At 38.4% G+C, this 19512-nt stretch overlaps 1 protein-coding gene across 8 annotated transcripts in view; it reads left to right on the top strand.

Moving 5' to 3' along the window:
* Positions 1 to 19512, top strand: part of sh3pxd2aa (SH3 and PX domains 2Aa) — a 129768-nt gene that overhangs the window by 99623 nt on the left and 10633 nt on the right. For 3 of the 8 annotated variants that reach the window (XM_063010714.1, XM_063010711.1, XM_063010718.1), the window contains 5 exons: positions 6317 to 6430; positions 10392 to 10475; positions 16262 to 16379; positions 17799 to 18181; positions 18932 to 18946. In XM_063010714.1, coding sequence (XP_062866784.1) covers positions 6317 to 6430; positions 10392 to 10475; positions 16262 to 16379; positions 17799 to 18181; positions 18932 to 18946 — 714 coding nt within the window. The remainder of the gene's footprint in view (positions 1 to 6316; positions 6431 to 10391; positions 10476 to 16261; positions 16380 to 17798; positions 18182 to 18931; positions 18947 to 19512) is intronic. The other 5 variants (XM_063010717.1, XM_063010716.1, XM_063010715.1 and 2 more) reach the window with 3 other exon arrangements.

The raw sequence follows: 19512 nt of genomic DNA, 5'->3' as shown, positions 1-19512 counted from the left end.
TATTCTGAAACTGGTTAGTGTAATTTAACGCAACCGCTTCTGTGAGTTTTTCACATTAGCAATTTTTTTGGTTTGTTAAAGAACCATGGTGAGAAACCTCAGAAAATTTGAATTACTAGCTGAATCACTGAATCGTTTTTACCCAACTCGGAGGGTTAAGGCTACTACGTACCTCCTCAGAAACATGCAAGCCAATGCACTTTTTGAACCAATGATCAATTAACTAAAAAGTGGGCGTGTTTAGCAATATCCCAGAGTCATTTCAATTGTGCATGCGCACTAGTGCATCGTCCATGAGATGGTACAGGCGCTGCCATCTACAGTGCTGCGCTTGCCTGAAAACATCATTTGTGCTGTGAATGCCAGCTAATTCAGAGCTTTTTACATTTTGTCCATGATTTTTATGTGACCCAGGCAAACAATGCATCTTACTCTCTCATCTCTGCTCTGTACAATCTGGTCCCACTGTGGTTTACAAGATGGAACATAAAGCCTCCACAAGTTTATTTAATTATGATTTTTTTTTGGCTTTTTGTTGGCTGATTTATCATGCTGTATCATAGCACATCTTAAATGCTTGAGCACTGGCTGCTCTTTTGCATGAATAATAGGAATGTAACAATACACTCTACCCACGATGCGATACGATTCACGGTACTTGGTTCACGATACAATCTTTTCCCGATTTATTATTTTTTTAAACAAAATGATATTGAACACAAATTATGACAAAGTTTCCATTTATTATTTCTCTTTAAAAAAATGAAAATAAAATATTGTATTTGTGCTTATCTTTTATTTATTTAAATAATGAATGCACTTTTATTTCTGGGGTAGGTACAAACTATGCCAAATAATGCTTATTGTGTAAAAAAACTGAAATGAAATTTTAAAACAAATCCAACATTATATAAATAAATGAATAATACAAATAAAGAAAGTGTCCTCACATAAATAAATTTGGCTGGAAAATCCCCTACCTGGCAACTTTGTGAAGTGCTGTCAACCAGGCGAGGTAAATAGCGCCAGTGCCATCTGCTGTTTAAAGTGAATATCGATTCATCTTAAATGAATAACCGATTTGAATCGTGGCACATGTGCACCGATTTTTAACTGTCTTGTGGTGCATCGTTACATCCCTAATAAATAAGCAAGCAAACATTTGTGTTGTTTACCAACAAAGAGGACAGGAATACCAGGTTTCCTACCCAGAGAGCAGGTGTAATTGATGGATTTTTCATGGTTGTGTTACTCAGTAACCTGTCACCCAGAGTTTTCCCCAATGGCATGCAGTAAATGCTTCCAAAGTCCGAAGTGTGTTAGCTCAAAAATCTATAAGGGTCAATCCATCCAGGTCACCTAGTAGCAGCAAGTCAATGAGACTGAACTGGCTTTAACCTGATTTTCCCTTTGAGCTAACTCTCTAAGTGTCTCTAAGCTCACTTTACCCTTATTCCATGATAGTTAGCAGTGTAGAAAAATAAAGGTTAACACATGCTTCCTGGTCACATGTAATGCCTTTTACAAACTGTTGCTTATGCAAAATTGTAGAAAACTTAACATGCCTGGAAGACTTGCATTTGATCTCAATTGATCCTCTGTGCAGTCGTAGATGGTTCCCAGTGGGGGCAGGCAGGTAGACAGTATCTCATTCACACTGGTGGGCTGGGAAAAAGAGTGGGAACAGTCCACACACACACTATTTTTCAATCAGGGTGGTATTGGTGTCAATTGGGCTTGAATAAAAACGAACACTGTGCCTGTCTGTTGATCTTCTATCCCAGTTTAATTTTCTCTCTCTTTCTCTCCCTCTCTCTTCTGTAGATCTTAATTAACCTGACACACACCCCGGTGGGCCCTCATTGGACCCGTATTAACACACGCATCATAAATCACTGGAAGGTTAATTCTGGTAGCCGGATTTATGACCACACGCTTGCAGACCAGTTCCTGCTGTTGATTTGGTTTACTGGAGAAATCCTAGCCTACATTATTTAGAGGTCCACAGAAATTTTTGCACCTCAGCATTTTCTCCAGTATACATACAGCACACATGAAACACTGGAATAAAACGTTACGACGTGACTGAAGTCATAATTACAGCCCGAGCTTTCCAGTCTATAAAAAGAAACTTTTTTCTAATCGTTCTGCTGCCTGCAGCGGAAGTTTCCATGATGGTGAACTTTCCTGCAGTTTTGAACTGTCAGCATTATTATCTGGGCATTCTGGTCATTTAATAATGATTATTTCAGTTAATCTGGCACAACAGCGGTGCCTTTCACTGACCTTTGATTGCTTGGATTGTATTGGTAGGGTAAATATTATTACAGATCACATAGCCGCAGTATTGGGGCGGTGTTGGTTAAGGTCTGGACTAGTATTGGTTAAGGTCTGGACTAGTAATCGCTGACTTAACCCCACAACTGCCAGGGAGCCATTGTTGGGTCCTTAAGTGACTTTGGATAAAAGTGTTTGCTTAATGTCATAAATATGAGGCACTGATGGCCTTGTTTTGCTATAGGCCAACATACGTCAGCAACTTTAACCTAAAATATACTTCAGTACATGTGTCAAAAATATGTAGACAGCTGGTTATGAGCTTGTTAGACATCACATTCACAAACCTTGGGCATTAAGCCTTTACTCTTTTGGGTTTACCATCATTTTGGAATTTTTGCCCATTCAGTAAAATGTTCTTCATGTGTCCTCCAGGCTCTTCTCATCTTCTGTCATTTTTAATTCAGCATAGATGTATCATTAAAATGTGGTTCTGGTTAAAAAACAGGCTGAAATCATAAACTGAACTCACAAAGATGTCAGTGCACACGCACAGTCAACATTAATATGTTTAAATTCTTGATTTGTAGATAATATTACTGACCATGCATGTGCATCTCTGTCATCCACAAATATTATTTTAATATCAATTTAATGATAAAGCACATTTTGTAACATTTGGCCTGGACGTACACACACGCAACTCAGCAGGACAGTTTTACACAGGAAATGCCTTTAGTTTCTACAGTTCATACACAAAGCTTCCAAAATTATTCATCAAAGATTGAGAGCACACAGCGTGCATTGTGTAATTGCATAACGTGAACATAGTATATTTAATTTATCCCTAAAATGGAAATTGGCTGTTTTTCATAAGTGTTTAACACTAATATGTGTAAAAGACTATTTAAATTGGCTGACTTTAACTCATTAACCAAGTCTTTCTGTCAGCATAGTCTCCATAGATGGACTCTGAAATTCACAACAACCAGGGTTAGATATGTTTTCTTTAAGGTTCAATAGGTTTTAACCTCCAGGGGATTGGTATAGTGTTGCTCAGTAATGTCTTACTAATGTACTGAAGTACATTAATACATAAAGAAGAAAATGCTGCCAACGTACTCATGTGCCAACATTATTTCTGTGCATTAAAACCACTTCCCACTTCCTTTCCCTTCCTTATTAGCTTATTATATTCAATATTCAGAGATCACCTTGCTAATCGCTAATGATTTCACCTTTACTGTTAAAGTAGCTACTACCATTACAGTACACCACTTAATGCAAGAAAAGTACAGATCATTTTACCTGGAAGCAGTAACAGTAACACATCAGATACAACACTTGTTTTAATTGCAGTTACAACAGAACTGAGCTCACAATACACCCGGGTGGCACGGTGGCTAGTGGGTAGCATTGTCACCTCACAGCAAGAAGGTCCTGGGTTCGATCCCCTGGTGGGTCCTTTCTGTGTGGAGTTTGCATGTTCTCCCCGTGTCTGTGTGGGTTTCTTCCGGGTGCTCCGGTTTCCTCCCACAGTCCAAAGATATGCAAGTGAGGTGAATTGGAGACACTAAATTGTCCATGACTGTGTTCGATATAACCTTGTGAACTGATGAACCTTGTGTAATGAGTAACTACCGTTCCTGTCATGAATGTAACCAAAGTGTAAAACATGACGTTAAAATCCTAATAAATGAACAAACAAACACAATACACCCCTGCCTAATTTTCTAACTTGTGACTTACAGTGTATCTCAAAAGTGAGTACACCCCTCACATTTCTGCAGATATTTAAGTATATCTTTTCATGGGACAACACTGACAAAATGACACTTTGACACAATGAAAAGTAGTCTGTGTGCAGCTTATATAACAGTGTAAATTTATTCTTCCCTCAAAATAACTCAATATACAGCCATTAATGTCTAAACCACCGGCAACAAAAGTGAGTACACCCCTAAGAGACTACACCCCTAAATGTCCAAATTGAGCACTGCTTGTCATTTTCCCTCCAAAATGTCATGTGATTTGTTAGTGTTACTAGGTCTCAGGTGTGCATAGGGAGCAGGTGTGTTCAATTTAGTAGTACAGCTCTCACACTCTCTCATACTGGTCACTGAAAGTTCCAACATGGCACCTCATGGCAAAGAACTCTCTGAGGATCTTAAAAGACGAATTGTTGCACTACATGAAGATGGCCAAGGCTACAAGAAGATTGCCAACACCCTGAAACTGAGCTGCAGCACAGTGGCCAAGATCATCCAGCGTTTTAAAAGAGCAGGGTCCACTCAGAACAGACCTCGCGTTGGTCGTCCAAAGAAGCTGAGTGCACGTGCTCAGCGTCACATCCAACTGCTGTCTTTGAAAGATAGGCGCAGGAGTGCTGTCAGCATTGCTGCAGAGATTGAAAAGGTGGGGGGTCAGCCTGTCAGTGCTCAGACCATACGCCGCACACTACATCAAATTGGTCTGCATGGCTGTCACCCCAGAAGGAGGCCTCTTCTGAAGTCTCTACACAAGAAAGCCCGCAAACAGTTTGCTGAAGACATGTCAACAAAGGACATGGATTACTGGAACCATGTCCTATGGTCTGATGAGACCAAGATTAATTTGTTTGGTTCAGATGGTCTCAAGCATGTGTGGCGGCAATCAGGTGAGGAGTACAAAGATAAGTGTGTCATGCCTACAGTCAAGCATGGTGGTGGGAATGCCATGGTCTGGGGCTGCATGAGTGCAGCAGGTGTTGGGGAGTTACATTTCATTGAGGGACACATGAACTCCAATATGTACTGTGAAATACTGAAGCAGAGCATGATCCCCTCCCTCCGGAAACTGGGTCGCAGGGCAGTGTTCCAGCATGATAATGACCCCAAACACACCTCTAAGACGACCACTGCTTTATTGAAGAGGCTGAGGGTAAAGGTGATGGACTGGCCAAGCATGTCTCCAGACCTAAACCCAATAGAACATCTTTGGGGCATCCTCAAGCGGAAGGTGGAGGAGCGCAAAGTCTCGAATATCCGCCAGCTCCGTGATGTCGTCATGGAGGAGTGGAAAAGTATTCCAGTGGCAACCTGTGAAGCTCTGGTAAACTCCATGCCCAGGAGAGTTAAGGCAGTTCTGGGAAATAATGGTGGCCACACAAAATATTGACACTTCAGGAACTTTCACTAAGGGGTGTACTCACTTTTGTTGCCGGTGGTTTAGACATTAATGGCTGTATATTGAGTTATTTTGAGGGAAGAATAAATTTACACTGTTATATAAGCTGCACACAGACTACTTTTCATTGTGTCAAAGTGTCATTTTGTCAGTGTTGTCCCATGAAAAGATATACTTAAATATCTGCAGAAATGTGAGGGGTGTACTCACTTTTGTGATACACTGTATATAACAAAGCATTCCAGTCAATTTTATTGGCCACTATTGTTGACTTGGCAAGGTAGTATGAAAGAAACCACCACCAGTTTGTGAACTGGTGGTACTAAGTTTGCAACACTGGAACATGATCATTACAAGGGACCAAGCTATGTGTAAAAATGACTTCTAAACGTAGGCCTGATAAACAACAGACTTTCTATGAATGTCTCTACCAATATTTTCCTTAGCTTTATTTTTTTTACTTTAGAACAAAAATGGGCAACTACTCTGGATTCTGAAATACTTACTTATGACTCTGAAATACTGCAAAGAGAAGAGAGTGAGAATAAAGTGTAATCAGCCAAACCCTTTGACCCTGCTGCTCCTGAAACCTCAGTGGGCAAAGAAAAACACTAGCAGAGCACCTACACAATTCTTCCCACCCAGAAAGCAGCACCAGTTACGGCTCCCAATGATAGGGTGAACACATTACTGCAGTCTCACTCGAAATCTAGCAAAGGATTCTTAAGATTTAATGCTTTTGGCAGATGCTTTAACTGTGGAAAATCGAAGTTGAGAGCTATTTAATGATCAGTTATGGATAGCTCAGTTTTAATGCCCCAAGCAGCAGGAAAAAAATAGCTTATGACTTTGTTTTTCTTCTCTGTGTCTGTAGGCTGGTGGTTTGTCAGTACTGCAGAAGAACAGGGCTGGGTTCCTGCCACATATCTGGATGCTCAGGCTGGCACTAGAGATGATCTGGAGCTGGGCACGTCTCGATCGGGAGAGGGTAAGACACATGCAGGCACTGTTCAAACATCTCTTGTTCACTTCAGACAGCAAAGTAAAAGAAACGCATATTTGTTTAGAGAGGTCGCTTCTGAACTTTCTCCCTCTTCTTGATTTTCTTCGACAAAAACCAGCTCACTTGCACAGTCTGACCTTCCCTGAATGCCAGACACATTGCATAGGCTGTACAAGCCCCCCCCTTGGCATTCATCACCAGGCCCTGGGGAGTCTCATTAATGTAAACACACACACACACACACACTCATCCTTTATCCACACACATGTCAGGGATACAAACTGATTTTACGCCAACACAGAAATTCCACCCCTTAACCTTGAGTGGAGAAATTATTCAGTGGAAACCACTTGGGCCATCCAATGTGCCAAATGTCCTGTTACTCCCTCTTGGGATCTAGTATTTCTTCACGAAATAAATTTTGCTAGATCTGACCCTAATTCAGTGCGTACTGACTGGAAAAATGTTGACCTGTTCCACTTGTGGTTTGAATGCTGGCATCGTCTGTGCTTTTAAAAATGTTATTGCCAGAAGTTGATAGTTTGTCATAGAAATAAAGCATTAGCCATGAATAATCTCCTTACAGCTGTAAGCTACCTTTTACAGTCTCAGATTGAGGTTTTATTTGCTTATTTACATCCAAACATATTTCTCTTGGTTCAGAGGTTATTTCCTCAAATTGCAGTGAGAAGAATGTTCCAACAGTTTTACCTATCCATAACCTTTTAGATTTAGTTGTTGCCCATTTTCACCAGCTGAGTGGGCATGACACAACAGTTGCCAGCTTGGAAGAGTAAAAGCTAGTATGTTCTTCATACAAGTTCAGTGAGCATCTCAACATGCCTGGAGAGCTCACACACCGGACTACAATATTTTCCTGCCAGAAATTGGGACCAGTTATGCTCTTTTGGATTCCCTAACCCAGCTAGCTAAGACATCTGATGATACTGCTGATCTGATTTTGTACTTGTGTCATACCTACATGCAAACCAATCACATAATTGTAGGCTGCTGAAAAACACCAAGCTAGATCTTAATTGTTGCACACAATCAAATTGGACAGAGCAATGGAGAGTCATGCTGGGCATTTATGTATTTATTTATTTATTTATTGCAGCACTAAGTGAAATAGAACCAAGGAAACCAAGTTTCCTCTCAGTGCCTGAGATACCAGCATTGAAATATAATTTCGGGAAGATTGTCATAAAAATGTTTAATTGCACAACCCTTGTACTATAGTTGCAGTTGCAAAAAGAAATCTCAAAAAATGTAAATAATAGACATAATTTCTTTTTCCTTTCATTAATTCTTATTTAATCAATGCATATTTAGCTAGTGCTTCTTTACTTTTTCTGTTTACGGAATCACCTTTCAGTCAAAGCAGGTCATTTACATACGAAAAAACTCAGTGTTTTTATGCATACTTGCATACATATGTACACCGATCAGCCATAACATTAAAACCACTTCCGTGTTTCTACACACACTGTCCATTTTATCCGCTTATAGAAGCACTTTGTAGTTCTACATTTACTGACTGTCGTCAGTACCACCACAGAGCAGGTATTATTTAGGTGGTGGATCATTTTCAGCACTGCAGTGACACTGACATGGTGGTGGTGAGTGGATCAGACACAGCAGCGCTGCTGGAGTTTTTAAATACCGTGTCCACTCACTGTTTACTCTATTAGACACTCCTACCTAGTTGGTCCACCTTGTAGATGTAAAGTCAGAGACGATCGCTCATCTATTGCTGCTGTTTGAGTTGGTCATCTTCTAGACCTTCATCAGTGGTCACAGGACGCTGCCCACGGGGCGCTGTTGGCTGGATATTTTTGGTTGTTGGACTATTCTCAGTCCAGCAGTGACAGTGAGCGCTGCTGTGTCTTATCCACTCATGCCAGCACAACACACACTAACACACCACCACCATGTCAGTGTCACTGCAGTGCTGAGAATGACCCACCACCCAAATAATACCTACTCTGCAGTGGTCCTGTGGAGGTCCTGACCATTGAAGAACAGCATGAAAGGGGGCTAACAAAGCATGAAGAGAAACAGATGGACTACAGTTAGTAATTGTAGAACTACAAAGTGCTTCTATATGGTAAGTGGAGCTGATAAAATGGACAGTGAGTGTAGAAACCAGGAGGTGGTTTTATTGTTATGGCTGATCTGTGTAAATGTCTACTTTGAATCACATATATGAAAGGTGATATCTACCGATCAAAGTGTCCTGTTCTTCGTAATTAAAAAATTTCAATCAGTAAAACAACCAGTGAAATTCTTGTGGGCCCAGTCTAGAGTTGGAACACATTACCCACCGTACAGCCTACAATCCACTCTACTCAAAGTGTTTATTCAGGTGAACCAGAAGTTTGTGCCCGGGCACACACCTGGACTTGTAAATGGATCATAATCATAAACTAAATGGACTTGGGTATAAAATGAAAGGGCAAAAAAATCTTAATGGTTAATAACAGATAATAAATCAGGTGGCTGCAGATTTTAACAGGCAAAAAAGCATCTCTGAAGAAGTTCAAACATAAAAAAAAGACTTATGTAGTGCAACTTGCTTATATTTATTATAGACTGGAGGCAGAACGGGTGCACACAGATACAACATTTTTGGGTGATTACTTGTGCAGCTGTGCCTTGGCGCATAAGGCAAAAATGTAGAAGAGAATACCCACACACAGTCCAGCTGCCATAACTGCTGCATCTTATTCAGCAGCCATTCAGAGCAGAGACACACTAAACTTACTGCAACTCATGGAGAATTTTTAAGCTCTAAGGAGTCTTTCAACATGTACACACACACACACTTTCCATTTTCCTTTGACATTTGCACTCAGTAACTGAAACTGAAGTGCACTGTTCCAAATACTCTCAGAGCCACACTGGTGGGTTTTATTTGACCAGAGTTTTTGCCATTGTGTGGCTGCTGTTGAGAAATCTGTTCTGCCCATTAAACTACTTTTTCCCCTGTTAGCTTCCAGCTCAAAGACAGAGTGAGTTAGAAAACGTATAAGTGTTACACTTTTGAGTTGTTAATAAGGCAAATTCCATTCTTTTTTTGTTTACTTAAGGAACCATAATAGACCGCAAATTACAGTTTAGTTGCTCCTGTTTATGATCAGAGCTGGGATTAAAATAATGCCTTTCTCTAAAAGAAAAAAGAAGTTGATGCAGTATTTTTTTTAACCAAATCTCTACCTGATACATCTGTAGTATATGAGTGATTACCACAATTAATAATTTTTCATGATTTTCTTGGGTTGAGAAAAAAACATTTAACAAAAATACTCAATTATTAAGACAGTCAATACATATTTTTTGTATATACATTTTAAACAATTTACTTGCAAAGTGTGCTTTAAATCTGGACTCTCAAGCACAGCGGAGGTAAAATATGTTAACTCACTAACTTCATCTTAGAGTTTGAATCTCAGCAGTGTTATTGGGGAGCCAGGAAGGCAATATTTGTTGGAGGAAATTTTGATTTAAGCCACACCAAAATACTATGCAAGAGGATAAAGTATATGAGTTCAGGACCACAACTAGAGAAGGATATGATAAAAGAATATGATGGTCACTGTACTCGCCAAGCTTTAGCCACATGCTGGGCTTCTCCAATAAGCAGAGGTTTAACACACTATGTTTTCATACTGCAGTCAGTTTCAATATATGTCATAACATGTGATGTCATAACACATAACCTCCTTAACCTGCCATTCTTACCCTATCAAAGCCTTAGCCACAAGTTGTTAACCAAACACACCGACATTGTTAACAGACTTTTTAACAGCCATTTTTCTTTTCCATCATGTAATAATTTCATTTTTACTAATGCTTGTTTTCCTCTTCAGTTGTTCATGTTCAGTTTGTCCTTTGTCTTCCTATTTTTTCCCCCTGCTTTCCTCCTTTCCCCACTCATCCTCGTCAGTTACTAAACGGCGCAAGGCTCATCTGAAGCGACTGGACCGGAGGTGGACACTAGGGGGCATAGTCAACCGCCAACAGAGCAGAGGTGAAAGCACACATACAAGTCCACATACCCACACATGCATGGACACACCAGGTACATGCAGGTATGATCACGTCTGCAGGCTTGCTTTGTGATTGTGTTCCCACAACAAGGTAAACACAGCACAATGGATACAACAAATCTTATCATGCCTTCTCAGTATATACATTCACTAATCACATGCAGCATGTAGTGCCTTGCATCAGTGTTCACGTCCTTGATTCAGTTCTGGAGAAGCACCAATCCAGTGCCCATTCCAAATAATTAACATTCCTCAGAACACCATAAATTAATTATAAAATAATAAAAAGGTCACAATCAGATGATGATGCTATTTGATAATGCTATTAACAAACTGACTAATAAAGAACAGCATCAGTCAGAGAACTCTTGTAACGTTAAAGTAGCAGCACAAATGTATTTCAAGGATATGAAGAACTGTTCGTCATAACAATAACCTGGACACTCCAAACTGCTGGGCTTTTTGAAAAAAGAGGCTATAAAAAGCCAGTTCTGAAAACAAAACTGTTTAGAATGTGCCACAAGAGCTTAAAAAGGTCCAAAAAGCCAAACTAAACTTTTTGGCAGAAAACCAACATTACTCCTATAAACACTCCATTCTCAATGTAAGCATGATACCATCATGCTGTGGATGCTTTTCTTATCAGCCGGGACTAAGAAACTAAACAAACAAGCTGGATTGTTTGATAGGAAAATCTGCTGCAGTTTGCAAGAACTTAAAACATAAAAACAGCCAAATTTTTCACTGAAGTAAAACCAACCATTAAGTCTAGACTTTAATCCAGCAGAGGTGGCCAACATGCAGCCTACATTTATGAACTTTGGGTCTATTATTAATATAATTAATATAATAATGCAGTGATAAGAACCACAAGACCAGCATGTGTTCATCAAAATGAACTGTTACAATTGCTAAAGAACAAAAGCTGTAAATGCAGATGAAGGTGGTTTGTACTGACACAGTATTGTTAATATTGTGGAAATCAATGACCAAAACATTCAAATTAATTCGATTTTTTGGTTTTTTTTAAATGGGGTAAAACCTCTGCAGGCCACTATGGATACATTTTGGTTTAAGTTCAACAGTCTTTTTCAGTTCAGAAAAATTTGTGCTAATAGCGCATGTTCTACCATTGAACTAACCTTATGCTTAATCTTCATCATCTAATATAACACTAACCATATTTTACTCTTAATACACCAAAGTACTTTCTTTCCTGGATGATTAACGCTAATCTGAACCACCACACCCCAACATGCTGGGTGGCCTGTTCTCATAGTAAAGCCTTTATTAAACATTCCCCTCTAAATTTTACAGGCAGTGATTACCAGTCATAAAAGAGACCAATTCATTGTTTTTTTTTGACTGAAATGTACTCATGTATGAAGCACTAGTGCTAGTGAATGAAGTTCTTTGAAATAGTTCGGTGTGGAGGAATGAACCAAGGGATATATTAAGCTTAAATAGTTTAAACATATATGAGATGTATTGGTGTTTTCAGGCAGTTTTTGATGTAGGTTTTAGTCTAACTGAAATGCATGCCTAGTGTGCTGTCGACACTTTCAAAATAAAATGGATTGTACTAATTACTAATTTGTTAAAATTTTGAACTTTTTCCCTACAATAAACAATATATTTTTTGCTTGATTATTCTGCACAAAATGTGATAAGAGTAACTACGGTAACCTGACTGTGGTTTGACCTTCTGAATACATTAATACAAGATGAGAAATGGCATAAGCATAGGTCCTTGCATATTGAAACATGGTCAATCTGTTTATTTTAAGTGCGTAATATAAACTTTTGACTACTTATTTGGGTATTTTAAGCATTTTTGTAGACAGTGGCTGAAGGGTAAATATTGGCTGCCTGCACAAGGACATTTTTGGCCTTTGTTTTTATTTAAATCATTGGCAAGGGTTTGTTTTTGACAATGTTGCGTTGAAGTACATTCTACCATTTATGAAAACAATTCTCCAGTTATTCTGATGTAAAGCTTCAGCCATTCAACTTTTCTGTCGGAAAAACCAATCATATCTGTTATCTCACATTTGGAGCTGTACTGTACTCAAAATCTATAAAGACAACTGACCACAAGCTTTAACAGTTTACAACTGCCCTGTGAATGTAGCCTTATGCCATCTTTTTGTCATTGTTTATCAGTTGTCTTTTTTGGTTTGGTTCTACTAATTGTGGGTAAAAAGTTGACCTGTCTAATTTACAAAAAACAGTTAATGTTTTCAGATAAAAGGAAATCAGAGCCTTGTTAAAGTCTGGCAATAAAGCCAGATGGAAATGACCACATGGCAATGTTCTATTAATGCCAGTGGAAACAGCTCTGATCTAATATGAACTCTATCTTCAGCCATATCCAGATGTGGAAACTGAAGAAAAATTGGCCATTGCGTGGGGGATGAAAAAGATTTATAGATGAGTATGAAAGGAGACTGAAGCCTCAGATCCGTTTCGGTTGGGATCTACGACGAGACCTTGTTTGGTTAAAGTTCATTCGTAACGTTCTCCATGCTGACTCATGTAAACCTAGTAGAGACAGGATTACACACTGTCTGACTGTACTGACTTACTGTCGATTGCATACAAATACTGACACATTTAAATGCATAATGCTGTTACAGTTTTTGTATTGCACAATATGACATACTGTAGTGTAGTGAAATGCGTCTTGTAAAATAGTATTTGTTCACTAATTTGTTTTAATTTTTTTACATATTTGGCTCAGGAAATAGTTTTGATCTTCATGCTACATGTAAGAGATCAGGCAAATGTAAGACAAGCCTTTTCACTCCTCTTGTTTAGCTGTAATTTTTACCCTGCAGCTCTACTATAGATTATTTTTGCCCAGTCTTTTTCTTATAGTAAATCATGAATTCTAACCTCATCTGAAGCAAGCAAGGCCTGTAATTTCTTGATGATAATAGGATTTTGGTAGGTAAGCCACTACTGGGAGCATTCTCTTTTTAGAAAATAGCTCCTAGCATAGTATGGTGACGTCTCAGAGCCTTAGAAATGGCTTTTAAACAGTTATAGTTAAATAACTTTTAACCTCTTTTGGAATTTCTTTTTATTGCAAAATTGCTGAGTTTCAGTTTTATTCAAGTTTATTATATTAATTTACATTTAGCAGACGCTTTTATTCAAAGCGACTTACAGTCCAAGCATTTGAGAGTTAAGGGCCTTGCTCAAGGGCCCAACAGTGGCAACCTGTCAGTGGTGGGGTTTGAACCAGCGACCTTCTGCTTACTAGTCCAATACCTTAAGCGCTAAACTACAACTGCCCTAAAGAGGACCTAGCAGAGGATGGTTTCAGAGATGTAATACAATTAACTGTGACAAAAATACAAAAATACTTTTTGCACAGCACTGTACCATTTTTAAGTAGTTTAAAAAGCAAGGATGGAGGCTTCGTCTGGTCAGGTAAGGCTGACCAGTGCTAGTGGCGAAATCCAGGTGTAAATCCAGTATGGTACTGTAAACTATATTTTCTACAAACTTTTACTTCAAATCACCAGCATTTGTAGTGTTATATGGCAATAATTGTCACATTAATATCTTAGTGGTAATTATGTTAAGAGCCATGTAAAGCATAAAATTAGTTATATATTTACATATATTTAGCCATCAGCCAGTCACCATCGTCAATGTTCTTTGTGAATCTTGCGGACACTGGCTCAAATTAATTTAAGTGGAAAACATATCAAAAACTGATGTGAACCAGATGCTTTACAGCACTTCTAAGCAAACACCATTAAAATAAATACACTCCTGATGCTAACCTCCTATTTTAGTTCTTATAATACTTCCATGTCAAAAAGAGACTGTCGACAGGCTTTATGTGGCTTAAAGCCATGTGTTAGCCATTGCCATATTGGTAAGTGTTATATAATAGGGAGAAGGAAAAAACTTTTTAAAATGAATTCCAAAACTTCTAGTTACAAACCACACACAGTAGTACCTTCCACCCACACACATTAAAACAGTGCAGTCCTAACAAATGCATCTGGTGTTGGCATGGTAATGAGTAAAACCCACAGCTTAGCTGAACGTTTTAGCTACATTGTTATAAGAAGGACACAAAGTGTTTGTGTTATAGTGAATGTTTCTGAGTGTTTTATTTGACTAATGTTTGCCGTGAATAAACGTGACAGCATTTCATTCATTCAGGTTTCATTCTGATTCTGTGGCAAAAGTAAAGTCACAATGGAAAGTGTAAAACAAGAAAGATTTGTGTGTGTGTGTGTGTGTATGAGCATTCATCACTGTTTTGCTGGTCCTGATCATACTCTGATGTCTCATAAACTCAAGTGAGTCATACACAAATGACTGCTGGTATTATTGGCAGTGGAAGATCTGTAATAAAGTAACTGGCTTTCTTTAATGTGGAGTTAAAACAAACTTATTGTCATCCTATCTACACACACACACACACACAGTGTTTACCCACAGTTAGCGGTAGGTTTAGTTCATGGAGTGCAGAGGGGAAAAAACATGGAGTGGTTCAAGTTTTTTTTTTTTTTCCTACTGGCACACAACATTGCAAGCGTATACAGAGCTAATGCGTTCTGGAATAGCTGGGCTTTTTCCACCCATAGAACAGTCTCTTCATCGCAGTACCACTGATGGACGGAAAAATACAATTTAGGAACATTTGTACTTCTAACTCACACCAGTTAACACACTGGTGAAACATAGATTGGGAACTAAAATGTTTTATTTACTACTATCAGCATTTTATTAAAAAAAAAAAAACAATCAGTTATATTGATGAGTTTTTCTTTTCTATGTAGTAATATGAACAGTTAGTTTAAATATGTAAATAAAGAGTTTATCATGATTTATACCATTAATTCTGGTTTGGACAGTCTGTGAAGTGAAATTTGTTTTACCATTAACTGTATAAGGATTTTTTTTTTGGTTTAGTTGGGACAGGACCAACTAAAGACAAGGAATTATGATGCAGGTGATACATTTAGGCTTTGATGTAAAAATTTTGGTACTTTTGATATATATATATATATATATATATATATATATATATATATATATATATATATATATATATATATATAAAAATGCATTTTTTCCCAATTGAGTGTAGTCAATTTGTCTTGCGCTGCTGGGGATTCCCAATTTTTTGCAGTTGAGGTGGGTATATTGCTCATGCCTCCTCCAACCCGCACGCAACCCCTAGTGGGACCCTTTTCCACCCATGCACTCTGCACAGGTGCCTCTGTCTGCCAATCAGGGTCCTTACACATCGTTTGAAGACCCGGCCCACATATTCTGGTCATCCCTAACTGCAGGCACTGCCAATAATGCCCGCTAGATGGCGCCCAGCCGACCGGTGGCAACGCTAAGTTTCGAACCGATGAGTTCAGAATCTCCGCACTAGTGTGCTAGTGGAATATCCCGCAGCGCCACCTGACAAATGCCCTGTAGAAGAATGGTGTGAATTCTGCTTTCAGAACTAAGTTGGTCTCTTCAAGCACCAAATGATTTTTAATTGTTGTTAAAAGGTAGGGTGATGTAACAGTGATAAATAGTACATTTAAAAATGTATAAACGGGTATCATATGAGGTTTTAATTTAATACAGGTCAAAGAAAACAAATCAATGCTTTCTGTTTTTATTAGCATTTCACATCAACTATCAACTTGTCATGGTTCTGTTCTTATGTTTCATTTAGCCTGGGGTGACTTTTTTCCTCTCTCTCTCACTCTTTCTCTCTCTCTTTTGTTCATCTTTTTAGAGGAGAAGTACATCACTGTGCAACCTTACACCAGCCAGGGTAAAGACGAGATCGGGTTTGAGAAAGGAGTAACCGTGGAGGTCATTCAGAAAAACCTGGAGGGATGGTGGTATATCAGGTAAACATGGTCTGGTTGCTGTATTCTCTAATATTGGGTGGTCTTGCATGATCTTGTAATGAAAACACATTTATGCTGACACATTCTTTTCAGGCCTCAGACTTGTAAACCTGTTTTTGCGTTCACAAGGATGCATCTGGCATCTGTCAAAAACACATTGATGCTATTGACTTTAATGAGAACAATGCTATGACAGATCACGCACCAGCACATGGTTGCACATCAAAATGATACTGTCCGTAAAAAACCTGACAATATATATTTTGGGATATAGCTATGCAGCATATTTTACACAGTTCTCAGTACACAGGAAAGCCAGTAATTGACATCTATGGCTGTGTCCCATTTCACATCATACTCTACTAAATACATTCATAAACAGTATAAACAATAGTAGTGTTGTTACTATCTGCAATACTTATGTCAGAGACACATATTTCTCCAGACTTGTACTCTCTTTACAATATTATGTTTGGTATAGTGCATGATTAACATGACAAAACCAAGCCATTTATTAATTCAACTTAATTAAAATTAACCACTTTATCCTGATTAGGGTAGTTGTGAATCTGATGTCTACCCAGAAACACTGGGAGCAAGACATCAATCCATCACTTACTCATACCTAGGGGCAATTTAGCCTAACCAACACACCTACAGGCATGTTTTTGAGAGGTAGAAGAAAACAGTAGTACCCTAAGAAAGAAAGCTCACATGGGCATCAGAAGATACCAGACACCTTATAGAAATTGACTGACCACAAAATCCTCAAAACTAGCCAATAGATTAGATTTTATGGATATTGGCAAGATAAGTTTATATTACTTTCTTATAAAAAATGTCATAGTTTTCTCTCAGTGTTGTTTATCATATTCTGTCTTGAGGGTGTCTCTTGACTGAAACAAAATGAGAATCACATGCCATGTTTTCCTCAACAGCCTCAGAAAATGAAAAGAAAACTTTCTATTCATATTAAAAAAAGGAACCTGAGTATCATCTGGATGCGAGGGTGTTGCTGGAAGTTACTATTTTAAAATTAGACTTCAATTTTTTTTTTACTTTTGTTTTGGTAAGTGCTGACATCTAGTGGACAAAGCAAGTTGGTCAATTTAGGAATTACTGAAGTGAACTGTTAGCATTAAAATCTGAATTGGATATATGCACAGAAAATGCAATAAAAAACAAAAGCAAATGTTTCCCCACTTTTCCCTCACTGTATTTCACTTTTATGGCTAAGCATAATAAACATTTGTAATGTAGCTAGTCAAACTGACATTTATGGAAATATGTCAGTTTCAATCTGTGGTTTTACCAAGGTCTGTTATATAAACTCAATAATGAAGGAATTATCAATATGTAATTGTAGTTTTGGACCATTAATAATGGCTATAAAAATACTCTGCCTTCATTTCTTTTCAGGTACCTAGGAAAAGAGGGCTGGGCCCCGGCTTCGTACCTCAAAAAGCTAAAAGACGATCTGTCCCCAAGGAAGAAGACATTGACTGGTACTGTGGAAATCATAGGCAACATCATGGAGATCAGCAATCTGCTCAACAAGAAAGCCGTAAGCGAGAAGGACGTGCAGACAGATGGAGAACCTACCACGCCAGAGCGACACATCACCAAGAGTGAAATCAGTCTTCCCATGCCATGCGCTCCTGAAGCAAACCAGGCTTCAGTGACACCAAGCAGTGCCACAAAAGCAGGCACTGAATGTAGCACCACCCTACAAGACACTAAGCCAAAGGCAGAGCCGGGCTCACCTGCTATAGCAAGAGTGGCTCCTCATCGAGTGGAGATTGGTAAGAAAACATTTCTCTGTACACATAGACCAAGAAAAGTGGATTTTTAAAAGCTTCTGTCATGCCTTTTAATAGCCTGGTTTCTTTACCAGTTGTGGATGATTTATGAAGCTGCATGCACCAACAGGTCCTAAAATAATATAAACAGCTAAATAAGTTTTTGCTAAGACTGATTTTTCTAAATGTAACAGGATGGGTTGTGGCTTGTCACTGTAGCCCCGCACCTGAGAATTGACAATGAACCCAGTATGCAGGATTCTTACTGATTACAGTATGCAGGAAGCAATACTGTGGCTAAAAAGCCACAAGTAAAAGGGGCAGTAAGAACATAAAGGAGGTGGTCAAAATGACAGAAACAGAACAGAAAGTAACAAACGAAAGGCACGAAGTGGATAGTAAAAGGAAAAGCAAAACAATAAAAACTAGTTGTCACAATAAGGCTTGAACCACAAGCCTGCCATAGCCAAGTTCCTGGAAAAAGAGTGGAGAAAGGAAACCCAGAGCAAGCCAGGGACGGCAGTAAAGCAAGCAGGACAGGCACGCCACCGATTGGTTTTGGAACAGTGTGCATGAAAATTCAAATTTTTTAAATAGTTTGCTTCAAAGATTGAGTTTACTTTTATTTACTTTATGAAAACAAAGTACAGTATGTAATTTCCAGAGCTGCCAAACATTTGCATTCAACTGTTAATGTCTTGTAATCTTGCCATAGAGTATAAAATGCATGCTGCTGTTTTGTTTTTTCAATAGGCTTTGATGCAATAGGTAAGCAAGTCTTCTGAGTCAAGAATTTACTACTAAACAATAGTTAAAATAACAGTTTCTGATTAACACTGTAGCTCCACTAATTATTATTTTAAGGTTTTTATTGCATCTAACTTTGGACTTAAAATGCTAATTTATTTTCATACAAACATCTTTAAAAATGTTGGATGTTCATGTCCATTCATTGTTTATTACCAGATATTGTTGAGACTGCCACTAGAGGTCAGTGCATCTAACTTTGACTTAAAATGTTCTAGTTACATCTTCACGTCATGTCTTGAGCCATCAGTTGAAAATAGGGAAAGTAGCCGAGCACTCTGTGTCACTGATCTCTTATATCTCTTATCTAATAATGTCTAATTGATTTCAGGTGATCTTAATTATACACTTGAGATGAGAGAGTTTTGGAGCATCCATTTAATGGTTGCACAAGATCTCAAATAATCCAAATGTAAAAGCACACACTGTATGGCCAAATGTGTGTAGAAACCTGAGCATGAGCTTATTAGACGTCTCATTCCAAAATCATAAGCCTTGTTGATAGATTTAGGCTTTTATGGAATATT

This window comes from Trichomycterus rosablanca, chromosome 15 (genome assembly GCF_030014385.1).
Source record: "Trichomycterus rosablanca isolate fTriRos1 chromosome 15, fTriRos1.hap1, whole genome shotgun sequence".
In the NCBI taxonomy this organism is placed as follows: Eukaryota; Metazoa; Chordata; class Actinopteri; order Siluriformes; family Trichomycteridae; genus Trichomycterus; species Trichomycterus rosablanca.
This window is presented reverse-complemented; position numbering and strand designations above follow the sequence as displayed.